The 23,502-nt window shown below is 38.8% G+C and overlaps 1 protein-coding gene across 3 annotated transcripts in view; it reads left to right on the top strand.

Annotated features, from left to right (window-relative positions):
* Positions 1 to 23,502, top strand: part of FAM126A (family with sequence similarity 126 member A) — a 43,320-nt gene that overhangs the window by 470 nt on the left and 19,348 nt on the right. For all 3 annotated transcript variants that reach the window (XM_041466355.1, XM_041466354.1, XM_041466356.1), the window contains exons 2-3: positions 19,075 to 19,154; positions 20,017 to 20,118. In XM_041466355.1, the coding sequence (XP_041322289.1) occupies positions 19,104 to 19,154; positions 20,017 to 20,118 (153 nt within the window). In that variant the 5' untranslated portion in view covers positions 19,075 to 19,103. The remainder of the gene's footprint in view (positions 1 to 19,074; positions 19,155 to 20,016; positions 20,119 to 23,502) is intronic.

The following is a 23,502-nucleotide window of genomic DNA, read 5'->3' as shown; positions in this document are numbered from 1 at the left end:
GCTCGCCGCGCACCGCCCGCACCCGGTCCGGCCGCGGCAGGGCACGGCGGGCAAGCGGCGGCATCGCCCGGGCGTCTGGGGGCCGGCGGGGCAGCGGCGCCTTGTGCCGCCGGGAGAAGGCGGCCGGGGCTGCGGTAGAGACAAAGGAGCTGCTCCCGCGGCGTCCCCGGAGCAGGGCAGGCGGCGCGGTGCCTGGCAGCGGCTTCCCGGTGCCGCCACGGAGCCTCGTGGGGAGGTTTGGGGCAGAGTTGGCGGCGTGCTGCGGAACGCCTTGGTGCTGACCCGTGCTGTGGGTGTGTTTGGCGGCGCCGCCGCCGCCGTGAGTTGGTGCCCGCCGCGGGGATGCGGGAGGTGGCAGCAACAGTTAGGATCGCGGAGTTGGGGAATCCCAGCGGGCAGCGCCGCAGGGCTTGCGCCTCCGCGGGCTTCCTGCTTTAACTTGGAGCACGTTAAATCCAAGTGGCCTTTGTGTGTCAAAGGTAGTGCCCGTGGATTTGTCCTGTCCCGTGTAATCCCGACAGCCATCACGTTTGTTTCCCGTCCAATTGAATTCTAGCTCTCTGCCGAAAAAGCTCCCCAGCCTTAGGTTCACAGGGAGCAGATTTGTGTGCTTGAAGATTACGAAGTCCTGCTAGTATGGACCTTTCAGGAGTTTTAACCTACACTGCCAGTGTGTGAGGAGATAACTGTAGAAGAGCCAGATATTAAAATTTCTGTTACGTGGTTGGTGTTGGGATCCTTAGCTGCAAATTCAGATTTAGTGACTTTTTTTAAGGCAAGCTGAGCAAATTGCACTGCAAAGCTGCAAGAAGCCATGTTATGGACTAAAGTGTAGAGTGACATTGATGACTGCATTTTGTCGTGTCTGAAAGGCTTTTCTGCAGTTTTTCCCTCCAATGATGGACTTACATGCTACAGTGGTTTTTCAGAAGTTTGTGCTTTCCACAGTATCATTGAAAAGTTGGGGTTAGAAGGGACCTTAAAGTTTATATAGTTTCATGCCTCTAATGGCATCTTGCTTTTGTTCTCTCCACCTTTCAACAAGTTATTTTATGTTACAAAAATAAGTAATGTTGTGTAATGTGGTCAAATTAATTTGCAATCTATTGTAGTTTCATCAGTGAAATAGTTTTGGTAAAAGTAGTATACTTTGAAGTTGAATTTTAGATCCTTCTGGCAGTGTTTTTGGGTGTATTTTTTCCTCCAGAGTAGGAAAAAATATAAAGCCGCTAATTTTGAAATACAAAACCTGACCGCTTCTCTTCTGTAATAATCTCTTCGTGAGGCAAGGCACTTCTAATAGGCCTTTTATCAGAGGGATGATATTTTTGGGGAAGTTCTATACTACTTGCGATGATTTATTAACTGTAACAATTCACTTCCTTGCAGTGGTGAGCTGTTTTAAAGGGACATGTTATATTTAATCAGAAAGCTTCTTCCAAGGAAAAAGGCTGTCAGGGGCAGGATCACATTGAAATTCTGCTGTAGTCTCCTGAATGGGCGGGTTTGCTTTCACTTGAGAGAGTCCATGGGAGACATGTTCCCAGGCATAGCTGGGTAGTTAAGTCACTTGGATTCTGATTTTGTGAGGACTTGTATCACAAGCATGTACGTGAGATATTGTAAGGCTGGGCACTACAAGTGGTGTGTGTCATCTGTGTTTTACTTAGCACAGTGGGGCTGGCTCTAAACTGGGAGACAAGCCCATTTGCTGATGCATGTGACTGGGTCAAACCTAATAATAAGTCATAATAATGGGTTGAAGTCTCATTCATAGTACATGTTCCTCTAAAACCCCAGTATCTTGAACCTTCCTCATGGAAATTGATTTTCATTAAAGCCTGCCTTGAGGTACATATTAGGTTGTCTTCTTAACCTGTCACTGACTTTAATGCATGCAATGTGAAAATCATATTGTTCATTCTGGAGGTATAAATTATTAGTTATAAAGTGTTGGCTAACGTCTGGTTATTTTAATTAGAAAATAAATGGTCTGATGTGACACTGTGGTTTTGTCAGATTGTATGGAGAATGCATGGTTTGCAAAATTATTTAAGAGAAAAGTCACAGTTCTCGGGTTTCCCTTTGGGACTAAGAGCTTGTGGAGTATTTCAGGCTTTAGGATGAAACTTACATGAGGCATAAATGTTTATGTTGATGAGAATATGAAAATGTAGTAGCTCTTGTGCTCTTAACAAAGATCACCTGTGCACTCAGCAAACACACAAAACCTCCGCCAGGAAGAGCTTTAGACTTAAATCCGTTAGGTGAATTGCCAGGTCAGGTTTCATTCCCAGCCCTTCCCTTTGACAGATGCGCTCTCTGCATAACCTAGCACGCTTCCTCTCTCACAAATGGAAGGCTGGGTAGAAAGCTGATCTATCCTTAGGTCTCCCATGGGACTGTGTGGGTAGTTTTGTTAGCAGAAGTGGAAGTTACACCTGTGAATCACTGCACTCGCGTGCGGTATGGCCAGTGTTACCCAGCAGTCAGGCTTCCATGAGCAAGGTGCATGAAACTTAAGCAGGAGATCTGATCTGGCTGTGTAGGAAATGAAAAGCCTGCCAGTCTGACCTTCCCTGCCTGCATACTCTATTTTCTTTGAAGAGAACTAGAGTCCAAATCTTGTACACTTCAGAAAAACTGAAGTCTGCCCATCTGTAATTATATTCTGAGGTTAAAGAGTTTGACTGGAGTGACCCTGTCTAATCTCTGAGACTTCCATGGGATTATGGAAATACAGCATGCTTAAAACCTGCAGTTTATATGCAGTGTCTTTCAGTGTGTTGGTTTGTACTTGGTAGGATGTAGCTGAGATAGGTTGTTGATTTACTGGAATCTTGTAGTTTCCCTGCTTAGGAGAATTACAGCTTTTGTTTTGTTAATGCTGTTCTGCTTAATTATGCAAGGATATGTATATATATAAAAGACCACTTAAATTAGAATTTTAGGCCTGAGATCTTTTCTTTAAATCTGTGTTTTCTTTCTGTTCCAGGAAAAATAGCCCTTTTGGTGTTTGCTGTTCTCAGTTGCTAGAATTGAAATGGTGATGTATGAAATGCACATTTGGAAGTGGAGAATGTGTTGGAATTAAAGCATTTTTTATTAGCATCAGTTATTTAAAAACTTAAATTGGATTAGTTTATTCGAAATGCTTTGTGGGATCATCTTGGAAGGCAGCAACAAGGTGTCAGGATAAGGACAGAAATCTGCGTCAGTGTTGTTGAAGACAAGGAGTACTAAAGTATGAAAATGTTTTTAATGTGTAGCAACTGCATATTGCTGCTAGGCTGTGTTTAAAGCTGCTGCTCCAGCTCTGCATGCCATTAAAATGTTTATTCCTGCAATGGCCAGACTCTACTCTATAACACGTAAGTGTATGCCCACACTTTTTAGACTAAGTGCTTCTGCATGAACTTGAGATTTTCTCTATAAACAACTGACACTTGAATTACTTAAAGTTATTTGAAAACTTTAAAAAAGTTGTGCTAAAGGCTGAAAGGTGAAAAATGCTTCTGCATTTGTTCTTTCTGTAAATCAGATTTCTATCAGAATTTGTGTTGGAACTTTGCTCGCATGAAAACTCAAATACTCTTGTATTAGATACCAAAAAAAAAAACCCCAACAAAATACAAAACACCAAAACCAACTTCTGAAAGATCGAAGAACTTGTAATAGTTTTCAGCTTATAGCACTTCTAAATTAGTGCTGGATGTGAAGTATTTTCTTGTACTTGTGGTGAAACTGTTTTGAAGCCTTTGCCCTAATCAGGACCACGTTCAAGAGGAGCAGAATAAAAATAGCATCTTGGCCGAGTCTGTGAGGGCAGCTGTTATTTATGGCAATTTCTTTGGTCACATCCCCACATGAACTTACATGCTTTGCTAACAACTGGAAAGACAGTGAGTGAAAGCAGTATAACTTACAGCCAAGTGAGTCCCGAAATTGTCTGAATGTGACACTATTTTGTCCTGTTGTGCCAGAAAGGGGAGGATGTTGGTGTAGGTGTTTGTGCAGTGAATTAAGGGTTCTGTTTATAAGGCTTCAGGTTAACTTCTAAATGGTGTACAAATGTAAAACAGATGGGTTCAATAAACAGTATTTATTAGTAGCATTATTTATTAGAGCTGGAATCAATAAAGGACATGGAATTTGGACAGATACTTAATTATCATCACTCTTGTATATGGAGAATGCCATGGAAAGTGAGGTTGTGCATGAAACGTTTCTTAATTTATAAATGACCAGCAATGCTGAAGAATCATCTGAGTGTTGAGATGGAGACTTAGAAATGGGTTATCTCTTCAAAACAGATGTATGTTTTTGTTTCTCCATTTCTAACCTCTGATGATATGAAATGCTGTGTAGCAACTGAAGCATAGCAAATAAATGTAGGTGAAAGTAATACTAGTAAAACATGGTTATTGCTGATGCAAAAGTTGCTAAGTATTTGCATTCCATCCTCTGCATTCCATCCTGATTGGCACAAGAGCTCTCATTCTAAACTTTGTGATAAAAAATGTATACTTGGGGCACTTTTGATGGCTATTAAATACAGCTTTGTTAGGCTATCTTATCTCAACTTTTCTCTATCTGGAATCTAACCTTTATTTAAAAATAGCATAGCATGCTCTGAAGCTGCACTGGGTACTAATTAACACACTTCAGTGCTTAAAGCCATGCTGTCTCCTAAGGTTTCCTGCTGTTTGCACTGGATAAATATTTATGCTTCAGCAAGGCATTAATTTCAACCTGACAAACAGTGCATACACCTTTAATATTTTGCTAATACTAAACACCATGATTCACTCCTTTTGCTATATTTTATTGCAGTTCTTTCTTTTTTTTTTTTTTTAGGAAAGGAGGAAAAAATCCCATTACACTTTAAATATGTGGTAGGAAATTAGATATAATACTCAACAATTAACCTGTCTAGTAGTCTGAGTATTGTACAGGAGCTAGTGGTGGATAATATAAGATCTCCATGAGCATCTGGTTAATGGACAAGGCTGTACTATGTAGTGATTTGTAAAAGCAATTATTTTCTATTAATTCTTTTCAATCCTTTAGTACTATTTTCTGTATTAAAGGAGACGACTGGAATATGTGTAAAAGCATTAAGCTGACCTAGTAAATTTTTTAAAATTGTATTTGACAAGTTTTAACACCAGCTACCTTCTCTGTTAGGGTACTGTGAATATTTTCAGTGTACTGTGCAAAACACGTCAGGTATGCTACAGTTGCATCTTTACCTGAGGTAGCAGACTAAAGGATCTTCAGGTATAAAAAGGATTTTTTTTTTCTTCTGGTAAATACTCCTTTGCAGTATTTGCTGGCTGAAGGAAATTGTGTTTCTTCCAGATTTGAAGTAGGTAGACTGCAGCATCATGTATTTGGTGTTAGGCTGATGAAGGGGAGAGCAGTGTGATCAAAGTGGGGGAAGGAGCAGGGTTGGGAGGTTCCTTAGCTCTTGGTGCTAAAGCAACAATTTTATGTTCCTTACAGTCAATTTAGACTCGTTTTGCCAGTGAAATGCTGAGTATTATCCTACGGTTTGTGCTTAATAGCACATCTGGTTAAACCAATTACTATATACTCAGTTAAAAGAATATATTTCTCATTGACTTCCTTTAGGCTGTGCCAAAATACCTGCCTGCTTCATGTCACATGCTGCAGACGTGCTACTGTTTTTACTCAGTTACAGCTTTTAGGCTCAATAAGCTGCAGTCTTTCCGCTCACATGTCTTATGTTCCTAATTGTATTGACTCCGTATGTCAGCTGTAGAAAGACTAATAGGCTCCTGCATTTTTCCCCCTGCTTTGAACTAAATTCCCAGTGCAGCAGCCAGAGGAGCAGGTGAGGGGCTTGTGACAGTAATTCTGCGCATCTGCTTACACGTGCATCTGCAGCTTTGTGAGTGCTGGTATAATAATTACGAATTTCTGCCTGACTTAAAGAGAATGTGATTTATATTTAACTGTAAAGCTGAGGAAAAAAGTTTGAGTTTCTTTACCCCTCTCCCTGTTTTCTCAGCATTATGTGTCAGCACTGTAAATTAGGGGTATTTTTGCAACAGTCATGTTGTGATGAGACACTTCAGGCAATCAAATTTGTTCTGTTACTCAGTGAAACACAAAATAGGAAACATCTGTTTTGCTTAGTCTGTAACGATACAGCTTGGAGTAACAGGATTCTGTTGTCTCAGCTGGAATTGGTTGAAGTTTTGTTGACTTCAGTAACGTGTACAAATATAGCAGATCTACTCTTCCAGCACTTCTGCATCATGCTGGGGATTGGCTGAGTAAATTTGCAGTCTCTGCTACTTTTAATTTTTTTGCTGCCTTACTTTAGTTTGGTATATGTATTTTCAATATCATTCTCTTTGTTCTTAGGCTGAAATTTAAGAATATGTAAAGCATATGCATTTGCATTGGTACCAAGGGTTTTTACTAGAATGGAATCGTTATTTGTGCAGTGATAATTTCTTCCAGACTGTTACTGGCAAACTGTAGCTGCACAGGGAAGAATGATAATGATTTTCTACCCAAAACAACATAGTCACAGGAGATCTCTAAACTGTGCTGTTCCCTTGTGTACATAGTGCACACATTCATTCATTCATTCCTTAAGGAAGTAATGGAAATCTTTAGTTCATTCCTATTTTAGTGGTATTCAAAAGTGGCTTAGGTTTTGTCCTGTTTTGGTAAAGAAGTGGGTGCTAGTTCACCTGTGCTCACAAAGCTGCTCCAGTTCTGTGAAACAGTGGCAGAGACTGCCTTAACCATTTACAGCTGCTTCTTGGTGTGGTAGAATAAAAGTCCTGTATAAATTCAGTAGGTGGAGAAGGATGTGGATACATTTGATGTCAAGGGAAGAAGGAGCACCTAGATGAAGGTCCTGCTTGTACAGTAAATAGAGGAACTGACAAAAGTGGGCGAAGAAAGTTAACTGAGTGATGAAACAGGAACCAAATGATGCCACACCCTTGAAGAAGTTCCTTAAATTTGTCTATTGATGTTAAATGATAGGTGTGTGACCTTTTTGTTTTGTGCTATTAACCCTCACCCCTCAAATGTCATATGGTTTGAAAAGTCACCATTCACTTAGATTATATTTAGGTTTTTTTCATCCAGTGTGATGGAGTTTGCTTTGCTCTTGGTTCATTGCAGCACTTCTTTCATATGCTTATGACAGTTTTTACAAGCAGAACATGTTGTGTCCAAGGGTTGTTGGACTGTATTGATGTCCTTTGGCTGGGGTTCATCCAGTCCACTATGCCCCAAATACATGTGCAGTCAATGACCAATTTCCATGTATTGTCACAACTGTGTCTGCCATTCAAGTGACTTCTCAGACACAGCTTGTAAGCACAGTACTCTAAATCAAGTTCTCAAGTTCACAGACCTGAGGTTATTACAGAAATAAATTTTGATCACTTTGTAGTTAGGCTACAGAAATATTTGCCTGGCTCTAAATCATCAGATTTGTACTCTAAGCCAGAACTCTGAATTGATTACTGATTATAGAAGCACCACTCACTTCTTCTAGAACTACTAGATACGTGGGATATGTAATAATGCTCTTAAAAGTCAGGCCTGTCTTGAGCAGAAGACATTGTGTGATTTAATGAGAATGCAAATAAAAGAGAAAAAGAAAATGAATGCATGCGTTGTTATTTTAAATCTTAAACTGTTTTCTGCTACTGAAGTGGTAACAATATAAATTCTTTAGAAACTTTCTGTTGTTGTGACTTTGGAATAATGGCAGATTACTTGATAATACCAATTAACTTGGAAATCTGAACTCAAATAAAGAGTCCTTCCAGAACCTGTATAATTTGAGTTTTATTAGCTTTCTATTTCTTGGAATAATTAATATTCTGACCTTTAGGTGCTTTCATGAAATGGGAACTTTTTATTTTAAAAGCTTTTTCATCTAACATGAATTCAATCTAAATTAATACATCTCTTAGTGTAAGAGAATTATAATCCTTTTCTGCTTTGACAGTATTATGCTTTTGGGATTTGACTTAAAAAAAAATTACAATGCAGAGCAAGACATACAGGGTAGTAAATTCTCTTGAGACTTTGAGTTGCATATATTTTGTCTGTACTACAGCATTTATATGTGACAGTAGAACATTTAATGTATTGGATTCTGAATGAGACAGAAGTGTGGGTCCTGCCTCTAAAAATTTTAGTTGAGAAGTCATGTTTTTCTGTATCTTGCAGAGTATGTAAAAACCCACAAAATTGTTCTTAGTTGCTCTGAAATGTTTTTCAAGTGAATGTGTCTAGTCTTGTGAGTGTATGCAGACGGGCTGTTGTGGGGGTGGGGGAATGTGAAGGAATGAGGAAGAATAAGAGAACTGTCATGAAGAGATAAAGCATGTTTCTCCTGAAACTGTTTAACACAGCCAAATACATGCATTGCATGCATATGTCGATGGATAGTTTTAATTCTGTAATTTAACAGGGAGCAGTTATCCACCACTAAAACTAAGTCCTAAGGTTATTTGCAGTATTGATGCACCCCTCTTCTGGAAAATGTACCTTGGTATAGATTGGGGGGTTTTTTTCCCCTGTGAAAATGAGCTACTAAAACACCTGTCAGTAGACTATAATAAACCTTTTTTTTGCTATAAAATCTGGGTATATTCCTGATAGCAAGGTTCCTGCTTTTCTTTGATGATATTTGAGAAAATGGTAGAGTGGTACACTGGAGATAATATTTTGCAGATAGAAAGCTATCAGGACTGCTAATGCTGCTGCATTGGTTGGTAGGGTTAGGGTGATGGGATGTATCATAGCACTTACTTAAAATAAAGGCTCTGGAGTGAAAATGAAACCTTTCCATTGCAGTTGTATTGGATCATGTATGATATTATGCTACATTGTAGATCTTCCCTGGGTAGCCCAGTGCGGTGACACAACCGATCCGGAGAAGTCGCTGGGAGCCCTGGGGAGAGTTCTCTTTTCTTTGTGAAGGGCTGGGTGCCCTGGAATAGGTTTGGCCTGAAAGAGGCCTGTACTTTACCAGATGAGGCTGTCCTTGCTTAGCAATGGTATTCCCCAATTTAATGTTCCCACAGAAACCTTCCAAACCGCAACTACTCGCTCAGTCTCCCTTTCCCCCTCTGCCTCTCCTGTGCAGGGATAGAGAGGAGCATTAGGGGCACAGAAAGTAAAGATTACAGGCTGAGATAAGAACAATTTACTGGAAACAGAAATGGAATAAGAAAGTGAACAGTAACAGCTACACTATCAATAACAACGTGCACAAAATAGGGAAACAATTCACATGTGATCGCTCACCATGCAGAGCTGGCTACCCAGAGTGCTTCCCTGGCAATGATGAGGTGGTATAAAATAGCTATGGATCCTGGCTATGCCCTTCCTAGCTACTGCAGAAATTAACCCTGGCCTGGCCTGAACCTATCATAAGTCACTTAAGCACCAGGGACTTCTCAGTTCTCAGTTTGTGGAGCTCCTCGCATTTTATGGAGGCAGAAGGGCGACTGAGTTGAAATGAAGTCCCAAGAGCTGCTACAAAATTTCTTCCTCGTGTGGCTTGTGTAGGATCTTCTAAAGTTAGTGTCTGGCTTGCAGGTTGTCATGGTTTTACAGGCAGACATCTCTGCTTTCCAAATTGAATGAGGTGCAGATACCTAGAGCAGGGTTGAAAATAGGCAGTCTCCAAAAATCTCACTCTTAGCCAGCAGAATTGCGAAGTTTTGGTCAAAAGTCTTGCATTCTTAATGTTGCTGCTAAAAGCAGGTGAAGAGTCTCTCAAACTCCTGTCCTGCTTTGGGAACTGCGTCTTTTTCCTTTTAGGTCACTGCTAAACTACTTGCCAGATGAATGCTTCTGGATTTGTACTATCTGAAACTATGTGCTGTAATGGTAGAAGGTGTTAAAATTGTGTCTTTTACAGTCAATGCTCAGAGACTGGGTTCAGGCCCTGCTCGGTTCTCCACATGTTTTTTAGTCATACTCAAGCTATTGTGCAGCATCTGCCTGTGCATGCTTTGCACTGAGAGCCTTTCAGCAGCTGAATTACCCAACACCTTTCTTTTCATATGGCTGAATGTTCTGAACAAACTCTAACATGAGATGACTTGCAATTTTCACTTAGAAAACAAAACTTGGTTTTTAAAATTAGCTTGCAGCAAATTGACTTCACAAATAGATTAAGTGAATAACTGCCTGTAAAGGTAATACTGTGGTAGCATTGAAGGTTGAGGAGGCAAGGAACTACATGTCACAGCATTGCTACCAAAATAGTGCTCCATGCTTTTGAGAAGACCACTGCTTAGTTCAAGACTTAAATGCAATACTAAAATTAAAGCTGCAACACAATTATTCTCCCTATAGTTTATTATATTTCACTGTTTTAAATTGGCCTTTGGTTTTGAGAAAGCTTCCTAACTTCATAGGGATGTAGTGTACTTTGGGCTTAGGGAACTAAGGTGTAAAAGAAAAGTAAGTATGTTTGGGGTTCTGTACAGAATGTTTCTTGTCTGTGGTGAACTTGTACAGCATCGCTTTTCCTTACAGAACTGATAAGAGCACTGTGTCATGTACTCTGGAATTAATTGCCAGTTCACTGATACGAGTTATGGAAGTCTTGATACATAGAAAACAGACAAGATTTCTAAAGCTTTTTAGTTCATTTATTTGGTTAAGCTTGTGCTTGTACTCATTTTATGTGGCTTAATTTAAATTCTATTTCTGTATGATGCACATAGTTATTATCTTGATTTTTCTTTGTGTGTGTTGGAACAGTTAAGTATATTAATCCAGAAAACATAAGGATAATTAAGACAAGATTTTTCAATTATGTGTGTTTTATTCTGTCTAAGATCATGCTGTTTATATATCTGTTCTTTCTTAAAGAGTCAATAAGATGTAAACAGTCATGTTTGCATGAAATAAAAGTGGAGGCAAGTATATTTTAGCTGCTAAAAAAACTGCTTTGAAAGTAATAAATCTTACTTCATTTCCCTGTAATGAAACTATTGATGAATTACAGATGATAGAAAAGCTAACATTTGAGGATATGCTGCAGATGAAATAGTTTGGAAGAGTAGGGATTCTGCATGCCAGAGAATGGGGTGTAACTGGAGTAAGTTGTCTTACAGGCGGTCAGTTTTGGCTGACTATGCTTTTCAACATGGCAGATGTACTTAGAGTGTGCCTTTGTGCAGTAGGCAACGGGGAAGAAATAGTAAAGCAGGATTAAAAAAGGCAGCAAGGAAGAAGTAGTAGAGGACAATGAAAAAATAAAATTCAAGCTGTGGAAGTTATTTTGTCTTGCTTCATTTTGGCACTGTACCGTTAGGGCTGCTTTTGCCCTGCCTAAACAATATAGGTCTGATTTACTATGGCTTGTATAAATTCAGGTGAATATATCAGTGCTTGTAGTCTCTTATCTCTATCCTGGTGACCTGCTTGACTGGCATGAGTAATTTTGTTTTCTTGGGAAACAATTCCCCTTGGTAGGAAAGGTTGAGTACAAGGTTAGTTGAGTACAAATGTGGTTTGTAATTGATTGCTAATCTGAAATTGAGCAAATAAATTTGCCAGGAGTCAAAGATCAGGATTAAAATCTTCCAAAGCCTGTCCTATTAGGAGTCTTACCTTCTGCTTGAGACTTTTTAGAAAGCTTTAATCATGAGTGTTTTGGGTCATGTGTGCCTGTGTGACTGTTTACCAGCAATGTAAATGGCCTTGTGGTTTCATGACCTCAACCACAGGTTTGTTGGTTTTTGGTTTTTTTTTCCTCTCTTGACAGAATTGAAAGGTTGTAGAAGACTGAGTTACAGTTTGATACATCAAGTATTTGATGCTTTACAGCCGAGAAACCTCCAAACAGTATTCTGTGGTACTAGATACTTTGCACAAGAAACAACTGCATTTAAGACAGTTACTTATAGTTTCTATATGGTCTAGCTGATGTATGGTTGCTTTCTATAGACTATTTTTTTCCTTAATTGCTGGCACCAAAACCGAATTGAGGTCTGTCATCTGTGGCTGAATATTAATACATGTGGGGTTTTTTTTAATTGTAATGGATATCATTCAGGAGGACTTTTCCATTTGGTGGACAAATATCTATCACTTTGTCATATTCCAAGTGTTAAATTGTTGGAGAAGCATATGTGCACAGGATCAGGAAGTATTTTTTAAATATATATTATGGAAGAGTCCACTGACTCCTGACTCTTTAAGCTGATGTTCCACATTGTGATACAAAGTGTGAACTCTAGATAAGAGCTTCTGTCTATGGTTGCTTCTGTCACTGACAGAGGGGAGGGGAAAATGAGAAGCAAAACTGAATAATGCCTTTGGCAAGATGAAATTAAAATTGACTGCGATTTCTCTTCCTATGGTTGAGTAATCTTTACAAACGACTGGAAACCAATGTTCAGAACAGTTATTTTTTAGTGTTCACTACTTTATTATGCAGAAGACTGCAGAATGACCATAGGAAACCAGATGAGAATTTCTGAAACCTTATTGTCTAGCAGTGGCTGTTAATAGAGGCCAAGAAAGGAACTGAGAGAAAACTGGAAGAGTGTGCTGGGGGAGCAACCTTTGACTCCAGCTTTCTGAATAGAAGTGTTTATATATTTAGTGGCTCTGGATAGATTTTCCATGCATATGTCCCAGTGGGTTTTTTTTCTGTGCACTTACGTAAAGTTCATCTACCTGGACCTCAGTGCATACTTCCTTCCTACATTGTTTTTGGTAATTCTCGTTTTGAGCCCGTCACCTCTAGTGTCATCTACAACTTGTTATTTCTCTTGTTAGAAGATGCTGAAATAACCATTTTAGGAATTTGCCTGAGCCTAAGTCAGTGATGTTTGGTGCACCATAGCTGTCCTGTTTTAAGCTGAAGATGGCAATTATCAGAGAATATTTGATACCGAGTCTCTGAGCACTGTTTGCAGTTGTATATTTGAATAGAACATGTGACTGTTTCAGGCTTAGCACAATGTGGTGTTTGTTTCTTTGTGGAAGTTTGAAAAAATCAAGAAGTCAGGCCTGACCTTTGTGGTTTCTGAAACCTGTCAGAGTGGCTTTTGGAGTCCACAGTAGCATCTGTTTCTTTTCTCAAGAGACTTCAAGTGTTTTGCTGGCCGTTATTGCACCTACAAGTATCTGAACAGAACAACTTGACCATATTCAAAATTGTATAGAAGATGAACAGATCACTGTATCACTGAGTTGTGCATTAACATCAGGAAAATACATTCTGTTCTTTGGCAATTGAATCAAGAATACACTTGCCTGAGTGTTCTTTCCTGTTCTGTGGCTTTCCAAGGATTGTGTCTTTGTGAAGTGAGGGAGAAGAAAGGGTTCAGCAATGTGAATTTTACATGTAGACTGTAGTCCTTTAAATGAGCTTGATGAATCAAGTAAGAGCTGACTAAAAGGTTTTTAATATTTCTTGTACCGCTTCAAAAGGGAAGAAAAATTGAGTCCTCATTGGCCCATCCCTACTTCTGTGTGCTAACTACTATAGAACAGAAGATGAACATTTACTGGGGGCTTGATCTCTTATGCTTATGGGTCTGATGCATCCTAATGGAATGCTGGAATGCTCACAAGTTTACTTTGTTCCTGTTTTGGGGTGAGTTGACACATTTTCGCTGATGGTTCATAAATAGCTTAACTTTCTGCTTCATGTGGCCCTTTTAGCTAATTTTTTTTTTTTAATTTTTTTTTTTTTAGCAAATAATGCAGACTTCCAAGCAGATACTTTACAGATTAGGTAAAGACACAGTATATGCTTACTCTACTCTTCCAGCAATTCCCAGAGGATGAGACTTGAGCAGTTTTTGGCTCCTGTTTTTGTTTTTTCCAGCTCTGTGACTTTCCCTAGCAAATGTCTAATACTGTGGTTTCAGAAGGTCAGTTCTTCAGAACTCAAGCATTCGTTCTTTATCCAAGTCCAGCCTCCTTGTATTTAATCCAGACTGCATTTACACACTTGCATTCTGTGGATGCATTCCACAAATGCTGGGTAGCTGTAAAGAGCAAGAAAGCCACCTATTGTGAGAATTTCTTTTTAAAGAAAAGCCTGTGCATGTGTTGTCTGTGATTTCATTCAAAGACACAATTTGATATTATTAAAGTCTTGTGTGACAGGTATGAAAATCCAAGTAGATGGATGCATTAGTAAATTTCCCAGACAATGTCTTAATTTGTCTTGGCTGGCCCTCTGCCAACTCAGTGCCTGTAACTTTTTCTCCCTCCTCTATTAAAAACAGGAAATTCAGTAAGTTCCTGATATATTTGTGCTGTAAAGGGTGAGGAAGGGAAAATTACCTATTTAGGGACTTTGTAGAAGTCTCTTCTGAGACTTGCTTTTGTCCAATAAATTTCTTTGGTGTCTTATTCAAGTTACACTACTCACCTTGAAACAAAAGAAAAATTGTAATTTCCAAAGGAAGGAGACTTACATTATTGTATTAGAATAGAGCAAGACCAATTAACAGCTGTCAGAGGCTGCTGAGGACTTGGGAACTTGTTAATTATTATTTATTTTAAATCCTGTCTTTGGCGGCTGATCCACGTTGGGAGTCTTGTGGAAAATAAAAGTGCTTTTAACTCACAAGGCACAAGAATACAGGTTATATTAGCCATATAAATACAGACAATTAGCCATGTGTTAGCTAGACTGCATAAGGTATGCCTGCTTTCATGTGGCAAATATGAAGATAAGACCTGCAATGCAAGAATATTACCTAAAGTGGCTTAACTTCATGTGTGAGATAAACTAAGAATATATATTGTCTAATAAAAATTCAGCAGTCCTGAACCACCTGGCTGTTACTGAGCTCCATCACAGGTAGTTTTGTGGCATGTAAATAATTGAGACTTCTCTTTCCTGTAACAGTCTTCATCAGGAGATCCAAATGAACGAGGAGCATGGGGACATTTGAAGCTCCTCTTCACATTTAATCAAAGTATTGTTTGATTTATGGTGACAAAAGTTGTTTCTAAAGAAGTTCTCAAACTCCAACTCTCATTGGAAAGCTTTGCAAGGACTTAGTAGGAAGAGACAAAAAAAAATCATTTAAAGAGAATTACATACTGATGTACCTTAAAGTAAGACTTTTTTTGTGAAAAATTCTGTGTAGTGTTTGCTGTGTTATTTGAATTTCCAGTTTTGGTATTTATAAAGTACATTCTTAATGCAATTTTACACTTTTTTTCCCTGCTTTTTTTATCCTCAAAGTAGCAGGTATTTACTTTATCCTCTTTATGTTGCTTTAATTCTGGAGTGGCTGGGACATCTCATGTTTACAGTCTCCTGTATCTTGCAGTTATATCCACTGAAACAAAGCTGTAATTAAGGCATGGTTTTTTTAATCCTCTGGGTATTTTTTTTCTGTAGAAGTTTAACAGATGCTATAAATTAAGCCTTATTTTGGTGCACTTAAGTGTTAAAAATGCCATTCTGGAGTTACTTTTTAAAAACTTTTTGTGGGCTTCAGCAAAAAATTGTGTTGTTAACTGAAACTTGTTAATCCTTCTTTTGGAAAAGTCTTGGGTTTTCCAACTCATTCCAAATATTGTGCTCAGTCCAACTTGATCTGTTATGTAACTAGAACAAAATGAGGCAATCCTCAGTAAAGCAGTAGGTTGTCTGCCTGTTTAAATAGATCCCACACAGCTGATATGTGGAATTAAAGCTTTTTTTTTCCTTTTGGAGGATATCAGTTGAACACATAATCCTTGCCGTCATGCAAAATAATTGTAAAGTTAAGAGTTCTTATTTGTGATACTCAAATGTGTATTGCTGTGGTTTAAGCAGATATGTATGGATTTTTTAAAGTATGAAGGTAAAATAAGGACAGTCTATCCCCTGTATGTTTCTACTGCCTTATTTCTCTGTGAAATGCCTCTGCTACTTTAAAAATAAATATAAAAGATCTGATCAGAAAAAACTTTGTCCTATTTCTTTTCTACAAGTGTAATTTCAAAAGTTCACGCTGTTGCAAAAAAAAAAAAAAAAGAGTAATCTTTAAATACTTAGTCATAAAATTAGTCATAAAAACTTAAAGTATTATTCCAATGAATAATGCCAGCCAAGGATGCTCTTACTGTTTTTATTGGTGAAATGAAGCCTCTGTTCTCTGGGAACCTTTAATCTGAAAATAATGCTTGATGGGTCACTAGAGTAGGGTGAGAAAAAAATTGAATCTTTTGGATATGTTGTATCAACTATGGACTTGGTGTATCCAGGACTCCTCTTGGCTCTTTTAAAAAATGGGATTTTTGCTTTGAGCGATCAGTATTAGGATAGGTATTTGTGCTATTAATGGGGCTCAGTAGGGAATGGTTGCTATTGTCAGCTGGGCTGAAGCATGGGATGCTGCAAAAGCCTTTGTCCACCTTCATAGGAATGAAGGCAGGGCTAGTAGGTTGTGGGATTCTGTAGGAACTGGCAAGGTGGTTGCTTCAATGACTGTAGTAGGACTAGTCTTTGTGTTTGTTAGCACATGGTGTCATCCTTCAAAGCCTCACTTCCCAGCAGGGTCTCACACACAACCTAAGCTGAGGCTGCTCCTCTGTATTTTCATTGTTGTGCCTCCAGAGACTGTCAGTGCTGATCAGAAAGACTTGGTATTCAGCTAAATTAATATACATGGCAGTCCTTGCCATTTCTTTGTTGGTACAGGATGACAGAATGGATGAGGTTTAAATGGATCTTTGGTGATCATGAAGTCCAGCCTCCTTTGCTCAAAGTAGTGAAAATTGGAACAAGTGTCTGGCTGCTCAGGATCTTATCAAACTGGGTTTTCAGTGGCTCTGATTGGAGACTCCTCAGCCACTCGGGCACTTGAGGCAATTTTCTGTGCTCTGACATTCAGGGTTCCTGGGGGCTGCTCTTGCTGGTAACAACAGAAGTAAAGTGACAGTGAGTACCTGGGCCTTTTCTGTATCTTCTCTCAGCAGATCCCTGCTAATTCAGTTGTGGAACCCTAGCTTTCCTGTTGCTACTGCTGCTATTTTTGCAATAGCCCATGAACCATTCTAGAACATTCTTGATCCTCCTTCTTGCTTTGATCCTTCTTACTGGGATTCTGTGACCTACTTTGTTGTGGTCATCGCAGCCGTGTCTGTCGTGACCTTGGTGTCCCTAGCCAGTTTTTCCATGTTTGTAGTTTAGTACGTTTAGCAGAGGGCCTGCCTTTGGCTCCTCCGTCCCATTTGAGGAAGTAGTAACCAATGCACTTGTTCCCTCTTCTCTTTGCCCTCCAAGAGATAAGAGGGTAGTTCATGTTCAATGTGAGGACCAGGTGCCTGTAATGCAAGGCTGCTTCTGCTGTATATGAAGAGCAGTTCCTGTGGTTTGTCTTGCTCTGATGATGAGTAGCAAACACCTGCCATCATGTCACTCATATTGTTCTGCCCTCTCATCTGTGACCCATAAGCTCCCAGCTGTCTCATTGTCCACAGCAGGGCTGAGCTCCATGTGTCCCTGCTGCTCTCCCAAATAAAGAACGGCTTTCCTTCCCCACAATCCTTGAAGAGCCCATATCCAGCCATGGCAGTGATCTGGTCTCCAAAAATTAAATGCTTACTCTTCCTTGGCTTACTCTTCCCTGTTGTTGTCTCATCCTCCAAAGGCAGAGTTTCGTAAGCTTTGTGCAGACTTGAGTGTCTCTCTAGGGTTGTGAGAGGACATTGCTCCAGCTGCTTCCCTGGGATTTTGCCTGTCCCAGTCCATTATTTAGTTATTTTATTATCATGCAAGTTAGGAGAAGGGGCACAAAAGTCTCTGGTTGCCATATGTTATTATTGTGTATTAAAATGATTCTGAAAATGTAATTGCTGGACAGCCTATTCAGTTTTGTTCCTTTTGCCATTCATATCTGAATAGTAATTTCCTCACAACCCTGTCTGTGCATTGAAATATCTTGGTCACTACTTAAAGCCTTATTTAAGTTTGGGCTTTCCCCACTCCCCTTGCTTTGGAGGGTTATAGTGAGCTCTTGCTATTACCATATCTAGTTTCTCTCCCTTCAGGCTTCTTAAAATATACTGTATATAGTCTGTATATGCTCTACTCCTGTCTGAATTTCAGAACAAAATACTTGTGTTATAAAAGGCAATTCTTACCTCCTATCCTTATCCTTGTCTTTTCCTGGACAAGCCCATACTTGGATATCAATACTTCAAAACTAATTTTAAACTGGCAAAGTAAAAATTGATGGGATGTCTCCCATGACTGAACATTTTACCAAGACAGTGTTAATTTTTTCCTCAGATGAGTATTTAATTTTGTCACTGGTTGAAATCCATGGGCACAATTTAGATAAGCTAACACCATGCTCTTTTAACTTATAGTAGTTTTGTATCTTAATGATATTTGGTCTTTTGTGTCAGAATAAGCTGCTCCAAGGGACAGTTGTTTTTAAGTGGTTTCTCAAAATTGAAGAGAAATCAGAAATTAATTTCAGTAGCCATTCTGCATCTCTTGCTTTCAAGCCCTATTGCTGATGACCCCTCTCTGTCTGAGACTGGGCAGAATGTTGGGCTGGGAACTCTGTCTTAGGCTCCATGCAGAGGCAGCAGGCTCATTGTCCAGCAGTTGCCATGGTGGGGGAGGACTGAAAGGTTTTCCATCCGCCTTTATTTCACTGACCTTTTCCAGGCTGGGAATAGCGGTTGACTTGGAAAAACCTAAACAGTCCTTTCTCTTCAGTGAGTCCATACAGTTTCCTCTCGAGTCTTGTAAGCTGAAAAATAAATTGAAATTGAGGAGGTAATATTTTCTGTTTTCAGAATTCCATTTCTGAAAATCTTTGACTTACTTCCCACGCAATACATAGCTGGAATTTATTAAACTGCTGTATGTGAAGACTCCTGTGCTTAATGCTTCCAGCAGCGTGCATAAGTGAGGTACAATAAAAGTTCAAAGTAATGTCAGCATGTAAAATGTTAACAAGTAAAAGCATGATGAGATTCTTTAAATATTCACAGAGACTTAATTTTCATCATTGACTTAATGCAGTGACTGGAATATTCACAAACTGTGTTTGCTTATTCTTTCAGGCTGAAGGTTTTGAAGCAGATGTTGGAAGATGTTAGCTGTGGATACTGGGGTTGTGGAGGAGTGGTTATCAGAGTTCAAGGTAATACACTCTCCAGTATATAGCCAGAAGTGTTGAATCACTGCTGGTGAAGTACAAAGGAGTGCTTGCATCCTGTAGAAAATGAAAGATAGTAACCTTGGGTTTTGCTGAGATCATGGAATAAATACAAATGTCTGCTTGAAGGGATTTTTTCCCTTGCCTCTTTGGGGCTACGTGCTTCCTGACAGAGAGCAGTGAAAATGTATACCATAGATGAATGATTTTATTGGTTTGAGTACCAGACATGACTGTAGGTTTTGCTCCAGGTCTGCTTAGATGCACTGGAAATACGTTTTCCTGTCTGTAGAGTGGAGTCCTTTGAAGGACTGGAGATAAAAATTACTGTAAGACTTACATACATGTAAACGTACAGCTTCTAAAAGAGTTGTTAAAAACACTAGATTTTTACCTTCTTAAGTATTGGCAGAAAATGTGTTTAGTGTTAGAGAAGAGATGGAATTTTATTAACTGGAATTTGTGCTTTTCCATAGTAATACTGTATCTGGTAATAATGTTCACTACGTGTGTACAGTTAGTCTTGAGAACTTAATGAAGTATGGATCTGAAAACTGTAAAAGTTTCACGAGACTGACATCTCACAATGAAATTTCAGTGGCTGTTGCATTTTTGTAACTTTTTTAAAATCGATTTCCCCTCCGCTGTTGTTACATTCCGTATGAAATTGCAAAGTGATAGAGTGCAGTGTGTCTTCTGGCCATGGTCTGAAAAGTGGGGATTTCTTTGTGAAACAAGGTTTAGTTTATAGTAAACTCTGATAAACAGTGAGTTGTAATGGAAGATTGTTTCTTGAAATAGCTGTTATATTTTAATGATAGAAATTGTTATAATATTTTTATTTCAGACACTGCCAGAAGCATCCATATCCAGCTATGCTTCCAGCTTGAAAGACAAGACTGCTTTGATTTCATCTCTTTACAAAGTAATTCAGGAGCCACAGAGTGAGGTGAGTAGTTCGGATCTCTCACCCAAAATGTCTGACATAACAGTGGCAGAATGAAACCAAGACCTTGCATGCTAAGTAATTGATGAAGAGTCTGCTTCAAAAAGTTTGTTCTTAGCAATGACATACTATCATGGAAAAAAAATTATAAGTTTTGCAACCTACTGATCATAGTTAAGGTCACATTCATGGGCTTCAGGACTTGGATGTAGAATTGAGAAATGCATTAAGGAATTGAAAAGATGTTTGTGTCTGACAGAATTCTTTCTGTAACACCACTTGAATGTGAATCTCTTGGTGTCAGAACCTTGTCTATACAATGCAAGAGAACAAAGTTAGGTTAGCCATCCTTTTTAAATTGTTGCTTAGGTTTTTTTAGGTTTTTTTTATTTGAAATGCATATGACATAAAGACATGGATTTGTACAGTGAATGTACTCTTACTGAAATGAGGGCAAAATACGAAAAAAATTTTGGGGAAGGGGGGCAGTTTTTCTCAGTATCTGTACTAAGAAGGTTCTGTATCCCATGACTGCCCTTGTTTTAAACTGTCCAGGTGTGTTCAGAACCTCCTGATCTGGGTTTAATTGTGTGTTATTAACTGTCTTGTACCATCCAGAAATCCTTTTGTGCATTATTTTAATACTGCACCAAATCCTTAATTCTTCTGAAATGACACAGAAATAAGGCATCTTCCCAAAGTTTGAGATTATGCCAGTACTAAAGGTCAGAGGACAAAATGCTTTTATATATATGCTTTTAGAGAGAATGCTGATAGTGAAACTCCCAGCTTGTCCAGCAAAGAACAAATGCAATTTTAATTTGCTGCTCAGAAAGGCATTCTGAGTCATTCCAACTACTGAGTCAAGCCTGTATGGTCTTCAGAATTCATATAAAAATGTAAATTAATCTGATGAGTTTCCTTGTTGATAGTCTAATTAATACTTTCATAAGTTCTTTGATTTCTTACTACTTCTGACTATCAGTAGGTTTCTCAGGGGCCTTAGTAGCAGAGTGCTGCTGCAACTTCTGCTTGAAAAGGTTGTTGGGATAATTCCAGGGGCAAGGTATTGAAGATTTCCCTGTTAGTGAGACTTTGAATTGAAATGGAAAGTTAGTGCTGACACTGAGTGTTGTGCTGCCTTGAGAAAAAGACCTAAATCTTTTTTGGACTGTTCTCCAAAAGAGAACCAGTCATTGCTTTGTGGGAGAGGCTACTTGGAGCTTTCCACATCATGAAAATAATTACAAACCAGCAGTTAAAAAGAAAAGTAGTAGCTTTCAACTGCAATTTGAGAGCTGTTAGCTGCCTTGTGTAATGTCAGCTTGCTGTACTGTGGAGGGTATGCGCTGTCCTCTCCTATCTCACGGGTGTAATGCAAAGGGGAAGGGTTAATGCTTGAACACTACAAATACTGCAGAGTTTAAAAATGGACAAACAACCCCATCTGTACACGTCTGAATATATGTACTTGTAATAATTATCCGTAGCGTAAAATTGTGATTAATCTTGTTTTGCAGGATAGATGTGGGGTTTTTTTAAGCATTTGGAAAGTAATCATGGGTACTGGCATCTGTAACTGCATTTTCCTGCTGGTTCATGTTTGCTTTTTATATGGGTTGTTTTGGTTTGCTTTTCCAAAAAATTAATTAGCCATTTGTAAGATAAATGGACTACTTGTTTAACATCCACTTCATAGTAGGTGTGTTAGTAAAGACTTTGTTAGTTACTTTTGAGGTTCCTGGGCCATTTGCTAGGTGAAAAATGTAGTCCAGTGAAAGGAGAGTCCAGAAGATGTGTAGATTTAAAGGACTTAAAATTCACTAAAGATGTCCAGTGGTCAAAAATAATTAAATAAATATGTGATGGGGTTTTTTTTAAGATTGAAGTTCTTTTGCTTTTTACTTAAAACACTCTTGCTGTCTTTTTAGATAGGAGCCAAACAGGCACTTGCATTAGGAAATAGCAAGTGTTTGGAGTGTCTAACACACTTGGGTGCAGCTTAAAAGGAAGAGGGATGAAATTGCTTGGATGTTCTTCTGTTCCAGCATTAAGAAACGTCTCAGTCTAGTTCTTTTAGAACTGTTTAGTTCAAAATGATATTTTGAAGCAGCAACAGTCATTAGTGCTTTTTGATATTAGGTTGTAGCATGTGGTGGCATTTTGAGGAAGAAAATCTGGTTTTGTACTGGTTATGCATTTAAATGTGCTGATACAAAGCTGTCTCAAGTGAGATAAGGATGTAAACATGGATACCTGTCACAGCTATTTTTGGACCTCTTAAAGTTCAAGCGCATCATTCAGAACTGATACTTCATTATGGGAAGGATGCGAATTGTGTAAAAAATACAAGCTGAATGTGGAACACGGTTCTGCTGGTAAGGTTTTCTAGAAGGATCTTTGCTGTACTGCTCTTAAAACTGATGACGAGTTTAGCTTGGCATGGCTTTTTTGCCTTTACTGCAGATTTTTCAGGGATGATTTTTCCAAAGTGAAGCTGTATCTCTCAGAAGCTAAAAGTTCCTCTTTTTTAGAATGGATCAGATTGTCCCAGATAACTTCTTAAAAAAGAACTCAAACCTGCTAAGATCTTTCAGTTTCAGAAGTAGCTTTGGGAGGTAAGAAATTTTGACTTGACTTTTTTCCATGTTCAGGAGGAAAAGCTTAGGAAAGCAAGCAGGTATTTTTCTAGCGTTGTCTCCCTGGTGATTTTGCCTCCTTTGCTTCAATAAAGGGATGAATATAGAATTGGCTTTCTTATTTTTCTGAAAACTTTACTAAAACTAAAGCTGTGATCTAGACAAATAGCAGAACTGAATTTAGTAGTTCAGCTGGCTTTGAAAGTGCCTGCTGATTTTGACAATATTTTCTAATTGGAGAAAATTAGGAAATCTCCTTATTTCCATACATTGGCAGGTGGTGCTTAACACAGTGTTTCATCCTTATATCAGAGGTAGGTGGTAGCACAAGAAGGCACATTAAATCCAGGAACACAGGCAGGCTGATAACTTCATTGTTTTAAAATCTTTTTTTAACTTGATCTGGCTCAGTGTATTACTTCCAGTTCAGTGTTTTACATCCATTTGTATCAGCTTAACAAATTTGATTCTAAAATTACTCTTGAGGCTTCCCATTTCTCTCTCAAGTGTATAAATACATGGAAGCTTCTAGAAGCTTATAATGAAAGTGGGAAAACAAATTGATTCTATTGTGTACTAAGTTTTTGTAATACTTGGAATTTAAGTGTTATACAGCTCTTCTCACTAGATGGATAAGGCTTCCAGCTTCATTTTGTGTATGCTGTTGGAGTTGTAGAATAACAAGACCTTTTGTTCAGGTACTTTGCCTGTATATTAGAGATACTGAGAGGTATGAAGGATGTGATTA

The sequence above is a fragment of the Pyrgilauda ruficollis genome, unplaced genomic scaffold (genome assembly GCF_017590135.1).
Source record: "Pyrgilauda ruficollis isolate IOZ18807 unplaced genomic scaffold, ASM1759013v1 scaffold2, whole genome shotgun sequence".
NCBI lineage: Eukaryota > Metazoa > Chordata > Aves > Passeriformes > Passeridae > Pyrgilauda > Pyrgilauda ruficollis.
This window is presented reverse-complemented; position numbering and strand designations above follow the sequence as displayed.